The sequence below is a fragment of the Oculina patagonica genome, chromosome 1 (genome assembly GCF_052425735.1).
Source record: "Oculina patagonica isolate OP01 chromosome 1, crgOcupat, whole genome shotgun sequence".
NCBI lineage: Eukaryota > Metazoa > Cnidaria > Anthozoa > Scleractinia > Oculinidae > Oculina > Oculina patagonica.
In genome coordinates, this window is record NC_135758.1 from 39758568 (window position 1) to 39781512 (window position 22945).

Below are 22945 nucleotides of genomic sequence, written 5' to 3' on the forward strand. Positions count from 1 at the left end.
CCCAAAACATACGCGAAAAACGCGTATGCTTTTGCTCATACGCGCGTATGCGTATATGCGTATATGCGTCTGCGTATGTGCGTATACTCTGTATACGCGTATGCTCATCAGTATGTATGAGCAAGCTTATTGTTTTTTCTTTCTTATAGTTTATTGTTCTTTCAATGGCTTGTTATTTCTTCTTTTTGAGATCGCCGATTTATGCAAAATAGAAACGGAGAAATAACTTTTTCGTTACTTGACTTACCGGCCTTACCTTTATGATAAATGTTGACGGCGCATCATATAAACTCTAACAGAACTTAGTTTCTACTCATTGGAATCACTTTTCCAGTTTGAATCGCCCATTTACGCCAAATAGAACCAGAGATATTTTTTTTCGCTTCTAAGCCGTGTCGCTTCAATAGGCAATTAATTCATAAACAGTCTCGCCGGCGCGTACGAGAGAAGAGACCAAAAGTTTATGTGTTTATGTGAAGAGACCAAAAGTTTATGTTGTAAGAAATGTTAAAAAATAAGATCAATGTTGACGGCGCATCATATAAACTCTAAACTCTAAACTCTAGTCGGCAAACGAAACATTCCACATGAAAAACATCGGAGCCGTAAAGCCTTCCGTGAATATTAAATTGAAAGGCAGACTTGTGACGCGCCATCGCGTCTAGCTTGAAATGAACTTGTTTCATTTTTTTGTGAATTTGGCATAAAATTCCTAGAACCTAAATTCTTCTTGAATGAAACTTGCCTTCATTTATAACACAGATAACGGGATCAATTGTTATTACAGCTTTAGAGGAGTTATACAAATTTTGCTTTTTTAAAGCGGCCCAGCTAAAAGAGTCCAAAAGTTGGCAAAATTTGCATATGTCAAAAGTAATTTGAAACCTTTCGAATAAACTCCATCGTAAATAAATGTAACACAACGCCGCATGCAAGTATCCGATTTAGATTCTTTCATACACATTTAACTGCATTTTTCTAAAGAAAACCAAATGACAGATTGAACTTTAAGGTTTAATATTTGCGTCTTACACTGTAAGTCATAACACAAACAATTCGTATGCGTGACATTACACACGTGCTTCATGTTTTGTCCGAAGATTGCCTGATCGCAGGTTATGTTTGTCCTGATTCGGCGGGACGGAGCTAACTCCAACTCGGTTTCTTCTTAAAGTTAAGAAGAACAACACTAAAGAAACTTCCTCGCAATGCTCGTCTTTATTCTGATGTGGCCAAAGAGTCGAAAATATGCAACAGTTATTTTACATCTGCAGCGAATTCTGCTTTCGATGTCAGCGAGATCTTTTCCGTGAATGTTTTGGAAACACACTGTTTTATACCATTACGAACTTGGAACTTTCGGTAAGTAATAAAGATTTTATCATTCGATCGACCAACGCTGTTTTATAATTTTCTCGCAAAGAAACTTTATTTGTTTTCTCCAACAATACAACACAATGAGAACCAAGAGCAATGAATAACAAAGAACTGCGTATGTGCTTACGCTTCATTGCATACGCGCGTCTGCATATGTGCGTATGTGCGTCTGCGTATGTGCGTATATGCGTATAAGGTGCGTATACGATGGACGCTTATTTCTGAGCGGTACTGTAAGGAGAAACAGTCTCCATAATGTACCAAGTTTGAGGCTAGTTACCTTTATAAGCAGGGGCAGCAGGAGCAGAGGCTACTTTTCTTTTAGAAATCGCAGTCCTCACAGGAACATCTATATCAATTCTATAAGGTTCGACAGCTGGAGCATCCACAGACGGGACCTCTGGGGGAGGTGAAGGATTTGACGAACTATTTCCTGTATAAGAGAGGTCAATTTTAACTATTTTTTTTATTTAAAAAAACTACTGAGATAAATTTATTGGATTTAATAAAAAGACTGAAGATAGTATCATATTGTCCGAAAAGCAGGGACCTCGAATAACACAACACAACTGTCTGGTGAAAATAATGGAGAATATAACACATGCTGCAATTTATGATACTTGGACAAAATGCCTTGAATGGTTTTTCAAAGCAGGATTTATCTAATTCAGGATTAGTACCATTGCTAGGCATATTATCACATTTCAAACAAACTTTTACAGCAGATTCAGGATGAGCGTTTCACGGTTTCAGTTGTCACGTTCATTGTCACAGTTGATTTATTGCATTGCGCGGCAAAATGACAGAAGTTGCTAGGCGGGAATGACTTCACAGTTAAACGCTCAACCTGAATCTGCAGCACATCAAAATTGTACAATATTTTAATTAATTCTTATAATAATCTAATTTACCAGTAGCAGAATTAGTTGGACTCAGTCTTGATGCCTGCTGTTTCTGCAATTTTATTCTTTCTTTTAATCTTGCAAGTGCATCTATATTCAGAAATAAAAAAAAGCCAGAAAGCTAATAGACTGTCCACAGCCCTCTATTTTTTCGTGTTTTTTTCGATCGATGAGCGCGCGGTGAGAACGGCGAGAGAACTGGACGCCAGCGCAAAACGGAAGAAGCAAGGGGGTGGGGGGCGGGGAGCGAAAAAAATAGAGGGGCTGTAGACATCTTTGGAAATATTGAATTTCCCGTTTCTCCAGAAACGGAAAATTCCCATTGGTTGAGAGGCGGCAAAAGTGTCATCGCCTTAACAACGGCCGATCATGATTGCTTGCAGGCGGCGTCTTGCGGTTTGCTCGAGTTGTCATCATTGTTGACATGCTGTGATTTGTGATGAATCGATTATTGGAACGCTCGTTGGAGAAATTTCCAAACGTTTCGTCACGCAAAGACAAGCAGAAAGAGGCTGTTCGCCACCTTTGTTCGAAGGACGTAGTTGGAATTTTACCGACTGGCTTCGGAAAAGCCTTATCTACCAGCTGTATGCTACGGCGAAACAACTGCAAGAAGATGGGAATGTTGTTGTTCTTGTTGTTTCGCCGCTAAAAAGCATAGGCATAGCTTTTGCGGCATAACTTTTGGCGAATCACTTGGCCGGCATAACTTTTGCCTCGCCGAGGACGTGTGAGGCGAACGTGACATTCTTTTGAATCGCTCGTCACGATCAACTTGCCTTGTTGTAGGATCTACGCGCTAGAGATTTCTTTATAAATTCAACATTGCTTGCTGCAAGTCTAGCTTAGCTTTATATACACAAGATGAACAACACAGTACTTGAACGAAATTCGTCTTCTTGAACTGCAATTCCCAAATCGACCAAGACGTTTGCCAAGTTTCGCCGTAAAACACCTTCGCGTTTTGGCTCGACATATAAATTATCCGTAGAGATGTACGATGTCTTGCCAAAGTTCCCCAAGTGAATCGCGAATGAGCACCCGCGTATTCTGCAAAAATCGGAGGGACCGTTGATTTCAGCTATCTGCCTCTTTTTGCAGGTTTTTTTGGGGGGTTTAAGAAGTCGTCTCAGACGACATCCTCAACACCGAAATAAAAACTCACGCGTTGTTGTCACCACACGCGTAGTTTTTGTAAACTGTTGTAAACTGTTAAGCACTTTACCGCTCAAATTTAATTGGTCCGATTTAATTGAAAGGTCAAGAGGCGGAGTTGTAAATTACAAGGCGATGACAAGGGGAGGAGTCTAATACTTCCACTTTTATTCAAAGATGTCTACAGCCTCTCTATTTTTCTTTTGCTCGCTTCGCTCGCTTCCCGCCCCCCTCCCTCTGCGCGCTCGCGCTTCGCGCTCGCTTCCTTTTGCTTTTTTGCGTTGAAAAATCGAGAGGCTGTGGACAGTCTAGAAAGCTAATTAAGAATAACCGTTTAATAAACAAAATAAACAAAGCGGGACAACTATAAAAAGTACAGTACCTGAATTATTGGCTATCACAGGTCTAAGCCCCAGTGAGGATGTCGGGCGAGTTTCATTCCTGGATAGCCTAGATATACCCCCGAATTCCAAAGAATCATCAAAACTAGAAGCAGAAGGAATGGAGGAAAGACCATGAAGCCTGACAGGTGATCTACGACCTGGTTGATCATTGGTTCTGTAGATTGAAGAATATGAAGTTGTTGCACTAGGCTCTCGGACTCCAGAGTCAGAAGGGTATGCAGGAAAGGCTGGTGGTGGATTTCTTGACATGGCACCATTTCGAAGCTCAGAGTGAACGTCCTTTGATGGAGGAGACAGTAGAGAGGTGTGTACTGGTGCCCTGCTCAGCAACTCAGATTGTCTGTTGGTATTCTATACATCAATAAACAAAAGAAAATTTAATTAGCTACGGAAGTAAAGATGCTGTTAACTTTTAAATTCTTGTTTATTCAAGGTCTGTCGAGTATTTACATATAAGGTACCGTAAAGTTCCGTGTATAAGCCGCACCCGTAGATAAGCCGCACCCCCGATTTGGAATCTCAAATTTTAGAAAAAAAAATATACAGACCATAAAGTTTGAAGTTTAAGTGAAGTTCTATTGGTAAACAAACAAGGGCAAACAAGCACGGTGACACTGGTTGTTGCAATGTTTAATAGATAAATTAAGTCTTACGAAAGCTAAATTTCACTTGTCATACCTCCTTTTTAGTTTGAGTTCACAATATCTTAAACTTGGATGTTCTCTTGATATCATTTTTTCGAGATTATCACTTCCAAACACTCCTGAAACACTTGTAATTCGTTCGAATCGTTCGCGAATGATGAATGCTTAGTAGCCAAGCTCTGAATTGTAGAGAGGAGTCTGGGCATTAAAAACAAACATGGCGGCATTTTCTTCGGAAGAAACCACGTTTTTATTTCAAGATTCTTGGAAACTGCTACCCGCAACATGTACAGGATAAAAACTTAATGCAGAATAAGAGTCTGTTAATCCAGCAGATGTATTTGCTGTGAAGGTCAATAAAAAACCGAAGCGGTCGGCCATTTGCCTTGTGAGTATTTACGTTTACGTATCTTGGTGCCTTCTCGCACGCGGTGGAAAGACATGATTCGAAGTGACTGACAGGCTTCACTGCAAACAGCTTTGCAGAGGAACTAAAAGGTAATGAACAACAACAAAGTTTTCAGGTTGTTATATGTTTATTCAATGACGTCTTGAGAAGTTTTTTTATGAATATTAATTAGGCCTTTGAGAACTCCAACCAGAGATGTTTCCGTAGATAAGCCGCACCCCCGATTTTTGACTTGAATTTAGAGGAAAAAGGTGCGGCTTATACACGGAACTTTACGGTACATTAAATTTTAGTTTATAATGGCTAGTATATGTTTACGTCCTGTACGCAATTGGCACATAAATTTGTACATAGAACATTACACAAAGTAACTCTTTCATTACCAGTTGAAAATCAGGTGCTCTTCTTGAATTACTTCGATCCTCTCCAAAACCAGACACAGTGGTTGCAGTTTGTCCATAACGACTCGGACGAAGTTCATATCTGGCTACTCTTCCATATCTCTGTGTCTCTGAGAATACTTCTTGTAAAGGAGTGTCCAGATCTTCATTATCTTCAACTTCAGAACTAATACCTGCATTTGCTTCATTAATTCTCGCTTCGGCAGCCTGAAGCTGTAAAATTGAAGAAAAAATGAATCAAAATCTTACTGCATTTAATATTTTATTGTACATTTTTTTTCATGTTATTTTCCTTTTGTTTGGAATTTAGCTCCATGTACTAATGTTGTACAAAGACATCAGAGTTTTCAATAAGACTTGAGGTGGCTTCCCCTGCTCTACACCCATCAAAGAGTAATAAACAAAGCTAAAAAGACCTCCTTTATAAGGGGTTACATGAATTGCAGTCAAGATTCAAGACAGAGTACCCGCCAAAGCTCCAGCAGGTGCCAGGTCTTATTGAAAGCCCTGCAGACATTCAGACAAGGAAATCCATTGTAATCAGAAACAATTTACATATAATTGGTTGATCTAACAACTGAAAGGATTGAGCCATGCACTTTTGAAATCCATCGCAAAAAGCTTCGGCAACTACATAGAATGCAGTCTGGCAGACAGTACAGAAAATCAAGAAGCTACAGTATAATCTTAAATAACCAATGATGTCACAACTGAACATGTGTTACAAAGTGTACATATAGACAATGGCTCGATTTATACTTGAGAGGAATCATCTGTCTAGGACAAACTTGGGCAAACAATGTTAGTTCATCTATTAATTTGTCTGCATATAAATATGTGCAGACAGACAGATCATCTGTTAAGATGAACTATCCTCACAGTTCGACTCTCAAGATGAATTAAGCAGATAGTTCATCTCAGGTCTGCCAATTTTTTTTTTCCACTTGAAAGGACATATGCTCTAGACACCATCTTGGTCGAACAAAACAAAATTTTGGTTGGACATCACCAAAAACAAAAGGTTGAATTTTATTTATTGTTGCGGTAAAATGATTTATGATCAAAACAATTTGTTCGGACATCATGTCCGATCACACTTGGGATTTCGTCAGATACTAGCAAATTTTGGTCGGCCAATGTCCGATGACCGACTGTTATTTTACAGCCCTGTCATCTGGACGGATAATCCATCTGTTTGCCTGTATTTATACACAGATGAATTATTAGACAAACTCATGTTGTTTGGCAAAGTTTGTCCCAGACGGATGATCCATCTATAATACATTGAATAAATCAAGTCAATTTATTACATGTAGATCTCAGTCACTGAACTAAATAAAGTGGTTTTGGGGATGTTGTGACTGGCCAGATAAGAGTACTGTGTTTTCTCAACAGTACTGTGTAAACTGTAATGCACGTGAAGTTCAACTGGTATAGTTAATAATTAATCGATCAGTTCCAATTCAATTCACACAGGTAATTTGCCTGACGAATCACACATTTGATTCTTGCGTTTGGTTCGGCACAGTTGTAGAATCATACGAATTATTCTTTATGATTCTCCACAATAGTAGAATATGTCATTGTATTCGGAAATAATTTTGTTGTGTGTAGAATCAAACACTAACGATCTAGTGTATTTCACAGGTCTGTGGAATCAAGCGGGAATCACACGTATTATTACTTATCATTCTCCCGGCAAAAGAAGAATACATCGCCATTGTATTCGGAAAATAATAATTGTGTATCCTGTATAATAGTTAAAATAAATCCAGTTGTATCCCGATAATTCGAACCTTCCACTATCTCGAATCTTTTCAATTCCCCTCCAGGTCATTTTCCTACTACGTTTAACCATCGATAACTTTATCTTCCGTATACCGGTAATCCAACCTTCTCGATTTCCTCTGAAGGCTTGAATTGTCTGTAGAATCAAGCGGGATGACAAAATCGACCAGCTGCAGTTTTACAGAGAATATATTTCGCCATCAAAACAATTAAAAGATGTTACCCAAGAACGCATGGCTACAGAAGCGAGGCACTTACCACTGGGCTACACAGTTGTTTGAGTCTTTATATAAACTACAGTAGCTACTAAACATGCAAACAGTAATGTAAATAAAGCGTGGAACACTTCGCGAAACAGAGTGAAAGCTGCTGCATGCCTATACATTCTAATTTTTTTCAACCTACCGCATGCATTTGACTTTCCAATGAATTATATGCCTGATTCTTCAGGTGGTTTGTCAAATGAATATTTATTCCAATGCTTGATTCAACAGATGAATGTTTGATTCTATTAAAGGAAGACAATCCGCCCAATGCTGCTTGTCGGCAGCGTTTGCGCGATGAAAGTCAGCAGTGGAAAGCTCCTCTTATTACTAGTCACACTTTACCCCCATTGAGCCAGCACTGCAGTAATCCGTAAAATGCGGTAATTTTCATTCGTGCCTCCGAGACCGGGAAATATTAAAATGCGATGGCTTCAACTAAATCAGTGACTTATTACACAGGTATGTAGAATCAAACAACAGGCTAAAATATCTCTATATAATACAGTTATTCTTCGAGGCAATCCTTTGCGGAATAACACGATTTATCTCCTAAGTTTACAACCATGCGTAGAATTGTTTGGATTTGATTCAGCCAAATTGTGTACGCAATATCATTCACGCAACTGATAGAAGGGTACCTTTACGCACCTATTAATGCTCAGAGGAAATATCTGATTTGTTTATATGCACGCATGCTCAGTGATGACATGGACAGCATAGATGGTACCACAAGTGTTGCAGGTTTGTAGTCCTTATAACTCACCGGAACTTCACTGTTTACCATCGAAGTTTAATGGATGTTCCAGACGAGTACGCTACTCAGGAGACCCATGCCCACTGCTGCAACTTATGCGGAAACAGTGGCTCGCTCAAAGCAGGGGTAACTTTTTACATAACATACTTACCTACTTTGTGACTGATAACTCAGCAAAAAAAGCCACGAAGTGTTTTTTTTTAATAAACATAAACTTATGCAATATTCTCCAAAATTTCGGGTTTTGATTCAATAATAATGGCTATTTGATTCTTCGAATTCACCGTATGATTCTACACAAGATTTCATGTTTTCCGCACATGATTCTTCACATTGTTTCTCGAAAACGTTTGATTCCTCGCATGAACAAAATAATAATTTCACGTGTGATTCCACAAATGAACATTTGATTCTTCGAATATGCCGCATTCAAGCGCTTGATTCTTCAGCTGATTTCTGTGAAATCATACGCGTTTGATTCAACAGTGGATATTGAAACAACTGTAGAATCAATTGTGGAATACATCGATTGATTCATCAGGCAAATTACCTGTGTCAAAACATTGAGCTAAACAAACTAGTAATAGTTTTGTACGAGAAAATTTTCAAAACCATTAATTAACAGCGTTCCACAGATGCGTTGTCTAAATGTGTTATATAAAGCGTTTCTTTTATTTTTATTGCTAAATTCTTCCACAAGAAATCAACCTGCAACTAGTCGACTGCCACATGTAAGACTAAAGGCAGACAAAACATATCGAATTACACTTACCCCAGACTTCGCTTCTCCAACATTTTCCCAAGCTGCTGCTAAATCTAAAACAGGATTCAACCAAATAAAATTGTGTATAAAAAAATATGTGAACCTAAATTCACAAAAAAACAACAAAATAAATTCAAGCTTTGTCTGCCGCGAGTCACATAAACATATCGTTTTGATCAAAACAAAACGGGCGATTGATCAGATTACTTGCAAATAAGCTGAAGTAAATCCTTGCCAATGATATTTTTCTAACAACATTCAAAAGTACTACCTGAAAACGAAGATTGGTATTTCCCATCCCTTGGCAACGGACCACGTTGAACTGGTACGGGATCTACGATGCGCCGACCACGAAATTGCGTCAAGGAAGCCATCGAACCGTCGGCTAGACGTCTACTTTCGTTTTCGTGATCACAAGAGCAACAGACGAAAACAACCAAACTTCCGCCATAACCGTTATCGTTTAGAAATCCAAACAAAGTACATCATTCGAATGAAAACTTTCCTGTCTTTACGCTACAAGAATTCTTCTGTGTTTTTAAACTAAAACACTTTCAAATGAGTTGAAATCATACATCTATTTCGGGCAAATGACTCGACCCACAGCCCGCCATTTTTTGTTTTCGGGGCAAAGCAGTGTGGGTAATTGTTAGCGCTTGGGGTCTCGGAAAGCATTAAATAACAACTACTGTAGCCTTAAGTACTTCATGTAATAGAACACAAACTATAACCCAAATATAAACGAACAGCACCCCCTATAGTAGACCCCTACACACCCATGTAAACCCCTATACAACCATATTTACCCCTATATAGCCATGCAAACCCCTGTATAGCCATGTAAACCCCTGTACAGCCATGTGAACCCCTATACAGCCATGTAAACCCCTATACAACCATGTATACCCCTGTACAACCATGTAAACCCCTATACAGCCATGTAAACCCCTATACAGCCATGTAAACCCCTATACAGCCATGTAAGTAGTAAGTAATAAATTGCTTTATTTGCATGACCGTTACCGTTTACAGTGTTGCAAAAGCATATCTAAACTAAAAGTAACAAAACGATCCTATTATATCATACTAAAACTTGATTAAGTTACATCGCTTTCACCTGATAATAACAATGCATCACGTAAATTCATACATGAAGAAATAAACTTCATAACTAGCTTATTAACATGATAATCATTAGAGTTCATAAGAAGTTTAATAGTTTCTGAGGTTGTTTTCCTTTCAAAGTCAGGTACTATCTCATTGATTCGTTTTAAGAATGTCCGCCTTTGGGAAGAGTATTTGCTACAATCTAATAAGAAATGTGTTTCGTTTTCTACTTGATTTGACTTGCACAATGGACATAATCTATTTGCTCTGGGTATATGGTCAGTCTGATATCTACCCAGTTCAATCATAAGTTTGTGATTACTTAATTTAAATTTCACAAGATTTTTTCTTTCATTAAAATATCTTAACTGTTGTAGATAATCAGATGCAACGTATTCATTTTTAAAAACTTTAAAAATGTAAATGTAAATGTAAACCCCTATACAGCCATGTAAACCCCTATACAGCCATGTAAACCCCTATACAGCCATGTAAACCCCTATACAGCCATGTAAACCCCTATACAGCCATGTAAACCCCTATACAGCCATGTAAACCCCTATACAGCCATGTGAACCCCTATACAGCCATGTAAACCCCTATACAACCATGTATACCCCTGTACAACCATGTAAACCCCTATACAGCCATGTAAACCCCTATACAGCCATGTAAACCCCTATACAGCCATGTAAACCCCTATACAGCCATGTAAACCCCTATACAACCATGTATACCCCTGTACAACCATGTAAACCCCTATACAGCCATGTAAACCCCTATACAGCCATGTAAACCCCTATACAGCCATGTAAACCCCTATACAGCCATGTAAACCCCTATACAACCATGTATACCCCTGTACAACCATGTAAACCCCTATACAGCCATGTAAACCCCTATACAGCCATGTAAACCCTGTACAACCATGTATACCCCTATACAGCCATGTAAACCCCTATACAGCCATGTATAACCCTATACAGCCATGTAAACCCCTATACAGCCATGTAAACCCCTATACAGTCATGTGAACCCCTATACAACCCTGTAAACCCTTATACAGCCATGTAAACCCCTATACAACCATGTATACCCCTATAGAGCCATGTGAACCTCTATACAACCCTGTAAGCCCCTGTACAGCCATGAAAACCCTTATACAACCATGTATACCCCTATACAACAATGTATACCCCTATACAACCATGTATACCCCTATACAACCATGTATACCTCTATACAACAATGTATACCCCTATACAACCATGTATACCCCTATACAACCATGTATACCTCTATACAACCATGTATACCCCTTTACAACCTTGTATACCCCTATACAGCCATGTAAACCCCTATACAACCATGTATACCCCTGTACAGCCATGTAAACCCTTATACAGCCATGTAAACCCCTATACAACCATGTAAACCCCTATACAGCCATGTGAACCCCTATACAACCCTGTAAACCCCTGTACAGCCATGTAAACCCCTATACAACCATGTATACCCCTATACAACCATGTATACCCCTATACAACCATGTATACCCCTATACAACCATGTATACCCCTATACAACCATGTAAACCCCTATACAGCCATGTATACCCCTATACAACCTTGTATACCCCTATACAACCATATATACCCCTATACAACCATGTAAACCCCTATACAACCTTGTATACCCCTATACAACCATGTATACCCCTATACAACCATGTATACCCCTATACAACCTTGTATACCCCTATACAGCCATGTGAACCCCTATACAACCTTGTATACCCCTATACAACCATGTATACCCCTATACAACCATGTATACCCCTATACAACCATGTATACCCCTGTACAGCCATGTATACCCCTATACAGCCATGTAAACCCCTATACAGCCATGTAAACCCCTATACAGCCATGTAAACCCCTATACAGCCATGTAAACCCCTATACAACCATGTATACCCCTATACAACCATGTATACCCCTATACAGCCATGTAAACCCCTATACAACCATGTATACCCCTGTACAGCCATGTAAACCCTTATACAGCCATGTAAACCCCTATACAACCATGTAAACCCCTATACAGCCATGTGAACCCCTATACAACCCTGTAAACCCCTGTACAGCCATGTAAACCCCTATACAACCATGTATACCCCTATACAACCATGTATACCCCTATACAACCATGTATACCCCTATACAACCATGTATACCCCTATACAACCATGTAAACCCCTATACAGCCATGTATACCCCTATACAACCTTGTATACCCCTATACAACCATATATACCCCTATACAACCATGTAAACCCCTATACAACCTTGTATACCCCTATACAACCATGTATACCCCTATACAACCATGTATACCCCTATACAACCTTGTATACCCCTATACAGCCATGTGAACCCCTATACAACCTTGTATACCCCTATACAACCATGTATACCCCTATACAACCATGTATACCCCTATACAACCTTGTATACCCCTATACAGCCATGTGAACCCCTATACAACCTTGTATACCCCTATACAACCATGTATACCCCTATACAACCATGTAAACCCCTATACAGCCATGTATACTCCTATACAACCTTGTATACCCCTATACAAGGGGTTTACAAGCCATGTATACTCCTATACAACCATGTATACCCCTATACAACCATGTAAACCCCTATACAGCCATGTATACTCCTATACAACCTTGTATACCCCTATACAAGCATAAGGCAAGGTGATGGATTAAGTCCAGTTCTGTTTTCTTTGTTTATGAATGATTTACCAGATTACTTTAGAGTCAATAAATGCAAAGGGGTAGTATTAAACAATCAATTACTTAATTGCCTAATGTACGCAGATGATCTATTAGTATTAAGCGATTCTCCAGAAGGATTGCAACAATCACTTGACGTTATTCATAAGCACGCTCAAGAATGGAAGCTAAAAGTAAACACCAAAAAATCAAACATCATTGTATTTAGTGGTAACGGTCAGAACAAACACAAAAAAGATTTTAAATACGACAATGAAACTTTAAATATTGTCGACAAACAAACATATCTAGGCATAGAAATGACATCTTCTGGTCGTTACACCTATGCAAGAGAAATAATTAGCAAAAAGGCTACCAAAGTTATTTCCATCATTAAACGATTTCTATCCAACATTGATTCATCAACAATTGTGATACGAAATAAACTTTTTGATGCTTTAGTTAAACCCATACTTTTGTATGGTTGTGAAATATGGGGACCCGAACTTTTATCATACAAAACACATTTCGATAAAAGTACAATTGAACAAGTTCACATCCGGTTTTGCAAACAAGCATTAAATGTACCATGGTATGCAGAAAACGTAGCATGTAGAGCAGAACTAGGTCGATACCCTTTAGCAATAGACATTAAAGCATCTATCTTATGCTATTTTCAAAGATTAGAACATAAGATAACCAATCCCATATTAAATCATGCATTTCTTTACGCCAAAAAACATACTAAATCTGTTAGTTTATTAAATGATGATGAAGCATTAGGAATTCTCTCCGATAATGACACATCAGCCCCACAACTTTCAACGAATTCTTGCTCTAAAATTAAACATAGATTAAGAAAAAATTATTTCCAAAATTGGTCAAAGGTCCGAAATTGCGCGTCAGTTAGCTCTAGAGAAAAATTCACTCACAAAGAAGTTAAAAAAGATTACCAATTAGAAGAGTATCTCACTACAGTTAAAAATCCAGCGCATCGAATAAAAATAACTAAACTAAGATTAGGGGTACATTCCCTACGCATACAGACTGGAAAATATGAAAATGCAGGAGCATCCATACCAGTTGAAGAAAGAAAGTGCTTGGTATGTAAGGAAAACCACATAGAGGACGAACAGCATTTTTTAATGTATTGCAAAGGGTATAATGATATTAGAAAAGAGCTTCATTCAATCGTGTCACAAACTGATCCTCGCTTTGTAGATTTAACTGATCATGAAAAAATAAAGTACCTTCTTAAACTAGATAATTATGCTACCTCTAGAATCATAGCTAAATATATCTTCCTAATGTTTCAAAAAAGAAAAGAAGTTTTAAATTGAAAGTTATATCAATAAATAGTTGTATATTAAGTAATAGTCCAATAATTACCGTAAACGTTTGCATTGTAATTTCATTGTTTGTTATTAAGTAATTTGTTAGCATAGTTGCTATAACACCTTTATTGTAACTAGACCAATACCTCCCTTTGGAGTGTAAGGCACAATAAAGATTTACTGTTACTGTTACTGTTATACAACCATGTATACCTCTATACAACCATGTAAACCCCTATACAACCATGTATACCCCTATACAACCTTGTATACCCCTATACAACCTTGTATACCCCTATACAACCATGTAAACCCCTATACAGCCATATAAACCCTAATACAACCATATAAACCCTAATACAACCATATAAACCCTAATACAACCATGTATACCCCTATACAACCATGTATACCCCTATACAACCATGTAAACCCCTATACAGCCATATAAACCCTAATACAACCATATAAACCCTAATACAACCATATAATACAACCATGTATACCCCTATACAACCATGTATACCCCTATACAGCCATGTTAACCCTTATACAACCTTGTATACCCCGATATAGCCCTGTAAAACCCTATACACCTCTATACAGCACTATACACCCCTATACAGCATTATACATCCCTATACAGCACTTTACACCCCTATACAGCACTATACACCCCTATACAGTACTATACAAACCTATACAGCACTATACATCCCTATACACCTCTATACATCCCTATATATCCCCATACAACAATATACACCTCTATACAGCACTATACATCCCTATACACCTCTATACATCCCTATATATCCCCATACAGCAATATACACCCCTATACAGTACTATACAAACCTATACAGTACTATACATCCCTATACACCTCTATACATCCCTATACACCCCTATACAGTACTATACAAACCTATACAGCACTATACATCCCTATACACCTCTATACATCCCTATATATCCCCATACAGCAATATACACCCCTATACAGTACTATACAAACCTATACAGAACTATACATCCCTATACACCTCTATACATCCCTATACACCCCTATACAGTACTATACAAACCTATACAGCACTATACATCCCTATACACCTCTATACATCCCTATATATCTCCATACAGCACTATACACCCCTATACAGTACTATACAAACCTATACAGTACTATACATCCCTATACACCTCTATACATCCCTATACACCCCTATACAGTACTATACAAACCTATACAGTACTATACACCCCTATACAGCACTATACACCCCTATACAGTACTATACACCCCTATACAGCACTATACACCCCTATACAGCACTATACACCCCTATACAGCACTATACACCCCTATACAGCACTATACACCCCTATACAGCACTATACACCTCCATACAACACTAAACACCTCTATACAGCACTATACACCCCTATACAGCACTATACACCCCTATACAGCACTATACACCCCTATACAGCACTATACACCCCTATACAGTACTATACAAACCTATACAGTACTATACACCTCTATACAGCACTATACACCCCTATACAGCACTATACACCTCCATACAACACTAAACACCCCGCCTATACAGCACTATACACCTCCATACAACACTAAACACCTCTATACAGCACTATACACCTCTATACACCTCTATACAGCACTATACACCTCCATACAACAGTATACACCTCTATACAGCACTATACACCCCTATACAGCTCTATACACCCATATAAGCACTATACACCTCCATACAGCACTATACACCTCTTTATACCATGCCATAGAAAATACAGCCAATCAGAATACAGGAAAGCCGTTGCATATTCGACGGTATTCAACCCAACCTTCCCATCGTGCGCTGCGTTTGTATTCTCGACGAAATTTAGTAAGCGTTTTTTCTATGGCATGGTATAAAATAGATCGCATAAATGTGAAGGTGAATACCAACAATGGCATAGAGCGTAAAAACAAATCTTTCAAGTACGAATTCCTTGAGGGGAACAGAGACATGAAGTTAAGCGGTCTTCTTGCCATTCTTGTGACACAGTTCCTTCCACAGTCCTTCAAAAAGTAGGTTCATGACCAAGATGACAAATGCCATATTTTATTTTACCCTAAAAGTAGATATGCTACTTGAAAATATCATATAAAGCCTCCTACCACTATGAATAAACGTAATTGTATAAAGGTATACAACTTACTATAAAGATTGGCGAAAATAAGCCACGACATTTCGAACTCATCTTGAGTTTATTATCAAGTAGATAAAAATAACGGTTGAGTTTTAGTTCAAATGCAAATAGAGGCGATAGAGTATGTAAGAATAAAAAATATTTCGCGCTCATTAGCGTTCTAAGTGTCAGTGCGTGCTGCATTTAATTAAATAAATACTTTCGCACGTATTGATTCGACTGCTTGTTTAGTGCTGGTCTTCTTTCACGAATTAGAAGCATTTCTTTAACTAAACAATACACGATGACCGCGAAACATTTTTTTAATATTCTAACATACGTCGTGGCTTATTTTTGCTATTTTTTTATATATCGAAATGTTCTGTATAAAGGTAACCCATTAAGAAATCGTAATGGGTGACAAGTCAAGGACGATAATGATGATGATGATCAACATGTGTTATGACGTTACTTAACAATCGGTTTATAAGTTTTTATTGACAATGTTTTTTTAAATCCCATAGGTATGAGGAACTTAACATTAGATCTTCGAGTTCATATCGCCTATACAACACAAATGTGCCTGTGTGGTTAAGAGACAGACCGCGAGAGTTTGTTGCACATTGTATGGGTAGACTTTCCAATGCTATGGAAACACCTGTTGAAGATATACAGGTGGTAGGCGGAGGCAAGTTTAAAGTTAAAAGCCAGACAGATCCGAAGGAGTATACCCTCAACTTCTCAAATGAAGTTTTCCCATCTTGTGAATGCGAGGACTGGAAGAAGAATCATTGGCCCTGCAAACACTTTATGGCAATCTTCATAAATTTTGAAGAATGGGGGTGGTACTCGTTGCCAGCTGTATACCGGGAAAATCCCTACTTTTCCCTCGATCCAAGCATCGTTAAAGCAGGGCTAGCTCAAGAAAGTTACACGATTGCAGAATCTAAAAAATCGGCTTCTTTAAACCCGCAAAATATGGAAGATGAAACCTTAGAAGAGGAGCAACTTTCTCTGAGCAAAAATTTTAAAGAGTCGGCGATGACATGTCGAGAATATTTGAACCAAATTAAAGACTTAACTTATCTGTGTGAAAATCATCAAATACTTGAAGAAACAGGTCAACTACTTAATAACATTCTTGTTGATTTTCGGAAAAAACTTGAGACTGAGGATGGGATTCTACTGAAAAAAAGAGTAGCTAAACGAGGACAAAGCTTAACACGACCATCCACTCCAACAAGCAGATTGTATTCCGAGATCCCCAGCAGAAACAAACGCAAACGAAAAACAAACCGAAACGGTAAATCTCAGAAAAAGGCATAAAAGAAAGACAAGGCGTGACATGTACAGAAGCATGATACTAACGAGAACTTATTTACTACGAACGCGTTTTGAGCTATTTAGTTATTTAAGGTATGCGCACATTAACTTTCGAACAGTAAAATTGTGGCCTATTATACATTTAAGACGGAATCCACCAGGAAGTCGAGTAATATTTATTAAAGTTGGACAAAAATCAAGTACCAGAATAATTTAAATCCTATTGCGTTATTTCCTACCCTTAATAAAAGGTAAAGATGTAAGTAATTATCCGTGATAACAGCAACAACAATTTCTTATCAAAGTCTGAGAAAATGAATTTCAAAGTTCACAAGGTGTAGGCAAAATCTCACGTGTAGCCATTTTGGAAATTCGTCTTAAGCGATTCAGTGGAATTCAGCGGAACTTCAAAATGTGTTTTCGATGTGTGGTGTTGTTAGAAAAGATTTCTTTTGATAAGATATTTAAAGAAGTAACCAAAAAGTTTGCAATAAGGTGGAAATAATTCTGGAACAACAATTTCTTATCAGAGTCTGAGAAAATGATATTCAAAGTTCACAAGCTATGGGCAAAAGCTCACATCTTTTAAGCGATTCATGGGATTTCAGTGGAACTTCGAAATTAGTTTTCGATGTTTGGTGTTGTTAGAAAAGATTTCTTCCGATAAGATATTTGAAGCAGTAACACAAAAGCTTGCAATCAGGTGTAAATAGTTTTGGTACATAATTTTGTCCAATAACTACTCGAAGTCCTGGCGGATTTCCTCTTAAGCACATTACTGTATTAGTCTTTTGAGCTCACGATCGCCACTTTGAACGCTACTTAGACATGACGATCTGTGATTCCCCCTTAAACTTGGAATTTCTGAGCTAGTGATCGTTATCTTGAACTGGAAATTTGCTACTTTGCCACTTCGAACTGGCAAAATTGATCTGTGGCGTGAGCAGGCCTTGATTATGAGAACACATTTTTTTACAACAGACCTAAGTTATGGAGGTGGGAGGCGAACGACGAGCGCCGCTAGCACAAGCTTCAACCGGGGTCTAGGGGAATTCTCCCCTGAGATATTTTCAAATATGAGGTGTTTGAAATAGCATTTCTATCCTTCTGAGAGCAGTTTCCACCAAGCAATCTTTGTAAACTGACTTAAATCTTAGGAAAACAATATAATTTACAGAAATAGCACGAGTGCTAATCAGGCTAAACAATCCAACGATAAGGTGACATTGTTACTGTTCTACTTTAGAATATTAAAGTGGCATAAGTATATTATCAAAATTTTATGGTAAGCGTTTAACTTCAATAAGGGTTTGCTAAAGGTCCGAAAATCGGTGATGCCATTTTTTGGTTTTATTTCAAGTTAATTGTTGTATAAATATATTGTTTGTCTTTAACTTCAGTATAAAAATTGTAGATCGGGAAATAAAGGTCCAGTTTTACATCACTGGAGTATGTATTGTGTGTATCTGGCTGTATAGGGGTGTACAGTGCTATATTATAGGGATTTATGAAAAATTAAAACTAGCAATGGTACAATTCGTGAGTTTTGATTGGTATACAGGCAATGGTATATACGTTCTTATTAAAAACTATCAATGGTACAGTGGAACCCCGTTATAACGATATGCCAAGGGGGCAGTAAAATTATATCGTTATATCGAGGAATCGTTATATCGGGGTTCCGTCCCATACATTTTACTATTGCCGGGACATAACATATTCATCGTTATATCGGAAATATCGTTATATCGAAGATCGTTATATCGGGGTTCCACTGTATATTGCAATTCTTGCGTTTTGAATGGCTGACAGGCAATGGTACATAATTGTTTTAATAAAACAATTAGTCCACTCGCGCTTGTTGGATATGAGATCGTTATAGCTAACTCGGCGCTACATGCATTGGTGGCTATCTACCATCTCATATCCAACGCGCGCTTTTGGAATAATTGTTAAATATACCATTGACCACTCAGCGAAAACAGCTGGGAAGCTCAAATATTGCAGTTTTTTGTTCATTTTTAATAAAACAAGTATTCCGCTTGTTGGATATGAGATCGGTATAGCCAACTAAGCGCTATGCGCCTCGTTAGCTATCGTGGAATAATTGTTAAGTAAAGCGTTGTATAGATAGGGATTTCGAATGACGGGGATGATCGAATAGGGGCAAAAATCAGGACCTCAAAAAAACCCCAAGGGCTTCACAAAAACCCAAAAAATCCTGGGCAAACCAATCTCATGCCGAGTTTCGTACCCATTAATTTTTTTTTTTTTCAAAAAAGAGGAATGATCTTAATATATAACACAAAGAAAAAACAGTAGAAACACGTTCAGGGTTTGTACTTTATTCGCAGAACTATGCAGTCTATTGTTTTTAATACCCCCAAAAATCCCTTTTTAAATCAAACCACCCAAAAAATACTTACTCAATTTTCCTACCCCCAATAAATCCCGGAATCGAAAATTCCAACCCCCCCCCCCCAAAAAAAAAAAAAATCCCCCCGGATGCGGTATAGTGCTTTATATGAGTGTATAGTGCTAGATAGGGGTTTATAGTGCGGTATAGGAGTATATAGAGCTGTATAGGGGTGTATAGTGCAATATAGGGGTTTATAGTGCTATATAGGGGTTTATAGTGCTGTATAGGGGTGTATAGACCTGTATAGGGGTGTATAGTGCTGTATAGGGGTTTATAGTGCGGTATAGGAGTGTATAGAGCTGTATAGGGGTGTATAGTGCTATATAGGGGTTTATAGTGCGGTATAGGAGTGTATAGAGCTGTATAGGGGTGTATAGGGGTTTAAGGTGCTGTATAGGGGTGTATAGTGCTGTATGGGGGTGTATAGTGCATTATAGGGGTGTATAATGGTGTATAAGGATGTATAAAGCTGTGTAGGGGCGTATATTGCTGTATAGGGGCGTATAGTGCTGTATAGGGGTTTATAGAGCTTTATAGGGGTGTATAAAGCTTTATAGGGGTTTATAATGATGTATAAGGGTATATAGGGGTCTACCTGCTTGTATAGGGGTGTACATGGTTGTATAGAGGTTTACATGGCTGTATAGGGGTTTACATGGCTGTATAGGGTTGTACGTGGTTGTATAGGGGTTTACATGGCTGTATAGGGGTCTATATGGCTGTATATAGGGGTGTACATGGTTGTATAATGGTCTACATGGTTGTATAGGGGTTCACATGGCCGTATAGGGGTTTACATGGCTGTATAGGGGTTCACATGGCTGTATAGGGGTGTACATGGTTGTATAGGGGTTCACATGGCTGTATAGGGTTGTACATGGTTGTATAGGAGTTCACATGGCTGTATAGGGGTGTAAATGGTTGTATAGGGGTTTACATGGCTGTATAGGGTTGTACGTGGTTGTATAGGGTTGTACGTGGTTGTATAGGGGTTACATAGCTGTATAGGGGTCTATATGGCTGTATATAGGGGTGTACATGGTTGTATAGGGGTCTACATGGTTGTATAGGGGTTCACATGGCTGTATAGGGGTTTACATGGCTGTATAGGGGTTCACATGGCTGTATAGGGGTGTACATGGTTGTATAGGGATCTACATCGTTGTATAGGGGTTAACATGGATGTATATAGGGGTGTACATGGCTGTATATAGGGGTGTACATGGCTGTATAGGGGTCTACATAGCTGTATATAGGGGTGTACATGGTTGTATAGGGGTCTACATGGTTGTATAGGGGTTCACATGGCTGTATAGGGGTTTACATGGCTGTATAGGGTTGTACGTGGTTGTATAGGGGTTTACATGGCTGTATAGGGGTCTATATGGCTGTATATAGGGGTGTACATGGTTGTATAATGGTCTACATGGTTGTATAGGGGTTCACATTGCCGTATAGGGGTTTACATGGCTGTATAGGGGTTCACATGGCTGTATAGGGGTGTACATGGTTGTATAGGGGTATACATGGTTGTATAGGGGTCTATATGGCTGTATATAGGGGTGTACATGGTTGTATAATGGTCTACATGGTTGTATAGGGGTTCACATGGCTGTATAGGGTTGTACATGGTTGTATAGGAGTTCACATGGCTGTATAGGGGTGTACATGGTTGTATAGGGGTATACATGGTTGTATAGGGGTATACATGGTTGTATAGGGGTGTACATGGTTGTATAGGGGTATACATGGTTGTATAGGGGTTAACATGGCTGTATAGGGGTTTACATGGCTGTATAGGGGTTTACATGGCTGTATAGGGGTTCACATGGCTGTATAGGGGTGTACATGGTTGTATAGGGATCTACATCGTTGTATAGGGGTTAACATGGCTGTATATAGGGGTGTACATGGCTGTATATAGGGGTGTACATGGCTGTATAGGGGTCTACATGGCTGTATATAGGGGTGTACATGGTTGTATAGGGGTCTACATGGTTGTATAGGGGTTCACACGGCTGTATAGGGGTTCACATGGCTGTATAGGGGTTCACATGGCTGTATAGGGGTGTACATGGTTGTATAGGAGTCTACATCGTTGTATAGGGGTTAACATGGCTGTATATAGGGGTGTACATGGCTGTATAGGGGTCTACATGGCTGTATAGGGGTCTACATGGTTGTATAGGGGTATACATGGCTGTATAGGGGTGTACATGGTTGTATAGGGATCTACATCGTTGTATAGGGGTTAACATGGCTGTATATAGGGGTGTACATGGCTGTATATAGGGGTGTACATGGCTGTATAGGGGTCTACATGGCTGTATATAGGGGTGTACATGGTTGTATAGGGGTCTACATGGTTGTATAGGGGTTCACATGGCTGTATAGGGGTTTACATGGCTGTTTAGGGTTGTACGTGGTTGTATAGGGGTTTACATGGCTGTATAGGGGTCTATATGGCTGTATATAGGGGTGTACATGGTTGTATAATGGTCTACATGGTTGTATAGGGGTTCACATGGCCGTATAGGGGTTTACATGGCTGTATAGGGGTTCACATGGCTGTATAGGGGTGTACATGGTTGTATAGGAGTTCACATGGCTGTATAGGGGTGTACATGGTTGTATAGGGGTTTACATGGCTGTATAGGGTTGTACGTGGTTGTATAGGGGTTTACATAGCTGTATAGGGGTCTATATGGCTGTATATAGGGGTGTACATGGTTGTATAGGGGTCTACATGGTTGTATAGGGGTTCACATGGCTGTATAGGGGTTTACATGGCTGTATAGGGGTGTATATGGCTGTATAGGGGTGTACATGGTTGTATAGGGGTCTACATGGTTGTATAGTGGTCTATATGGCTGTATAGGGGTATACATGGCAGTATAGGGGTTCGC

At 38.8% G+C, this 22945-nt stretch overlaps 2 protein-coding genes across 2 annotated transcripts in view; one reads left to right on the plus strand and one right to left on the minus strand.

Moving 5' to 3' along the window:
• The window catches only part of LOC144630648 (centrosome-associated protein 350-like), a 50330-nt gene extending 40850 nt beyond the window's left edge, over positions 1-9480 (minus strand). The window contains 6 exon segments of the mRNA XM_078489018.1: positions 1658-1810; positions 2289-2369; positions 3817-4189; positions 5275-5505; positions 8873-8916; positions 9135-9480. Of these exon segments, the coding sequence (XP_078345144.1) occupies positions 1658-1810; positions 2289-2369; positions 3817-4189; positions 5275-5505; positions 8873-8916; positions 9135-9237 (985 nt within the window). The 5' untranslated portion in view covers positions 9238-9480.
• A 6585-nt stretch (positions 9481-16065) lies between these two features.
• On the plus strand, positions 16066-18051 carry LOC144650641 (uncharacterized). Its single transcript, XM_078510372.1, has 2 exons — positions 16066-16196; positions 16822-18051. The coding sequence occupies exons 1-2, from the start codon at positions 16135-16137 to the stop codon at positions 17621-17623; spliced, it is 864 nt and encodes a 287-aa protein (XP_078366498.1). The 5' UTR covers positions 16066-16134; the 3' UTR covers positions 17624-18051.
• Positions 18052-22945: the final 4894 nt, after the last annotated feature.

Excerpts from the sequence above, each read along its gene's own strand:
- LOC144650641 (XM_078510372.1), top strand. The coding sequence starts at position 16,135 with ATGAAGTTAAGCGGTCTTCTTGCCATTCTTGTGACACAGTTCCTTCCA. Across the intron at positions 16,197-16,821 it reads CTTCCACAGTCCTTCAAAAA|GTATGAGGAACTTAACATTA; the intron begins GTAGGTTCATGA and ends TAAATCCCATAG.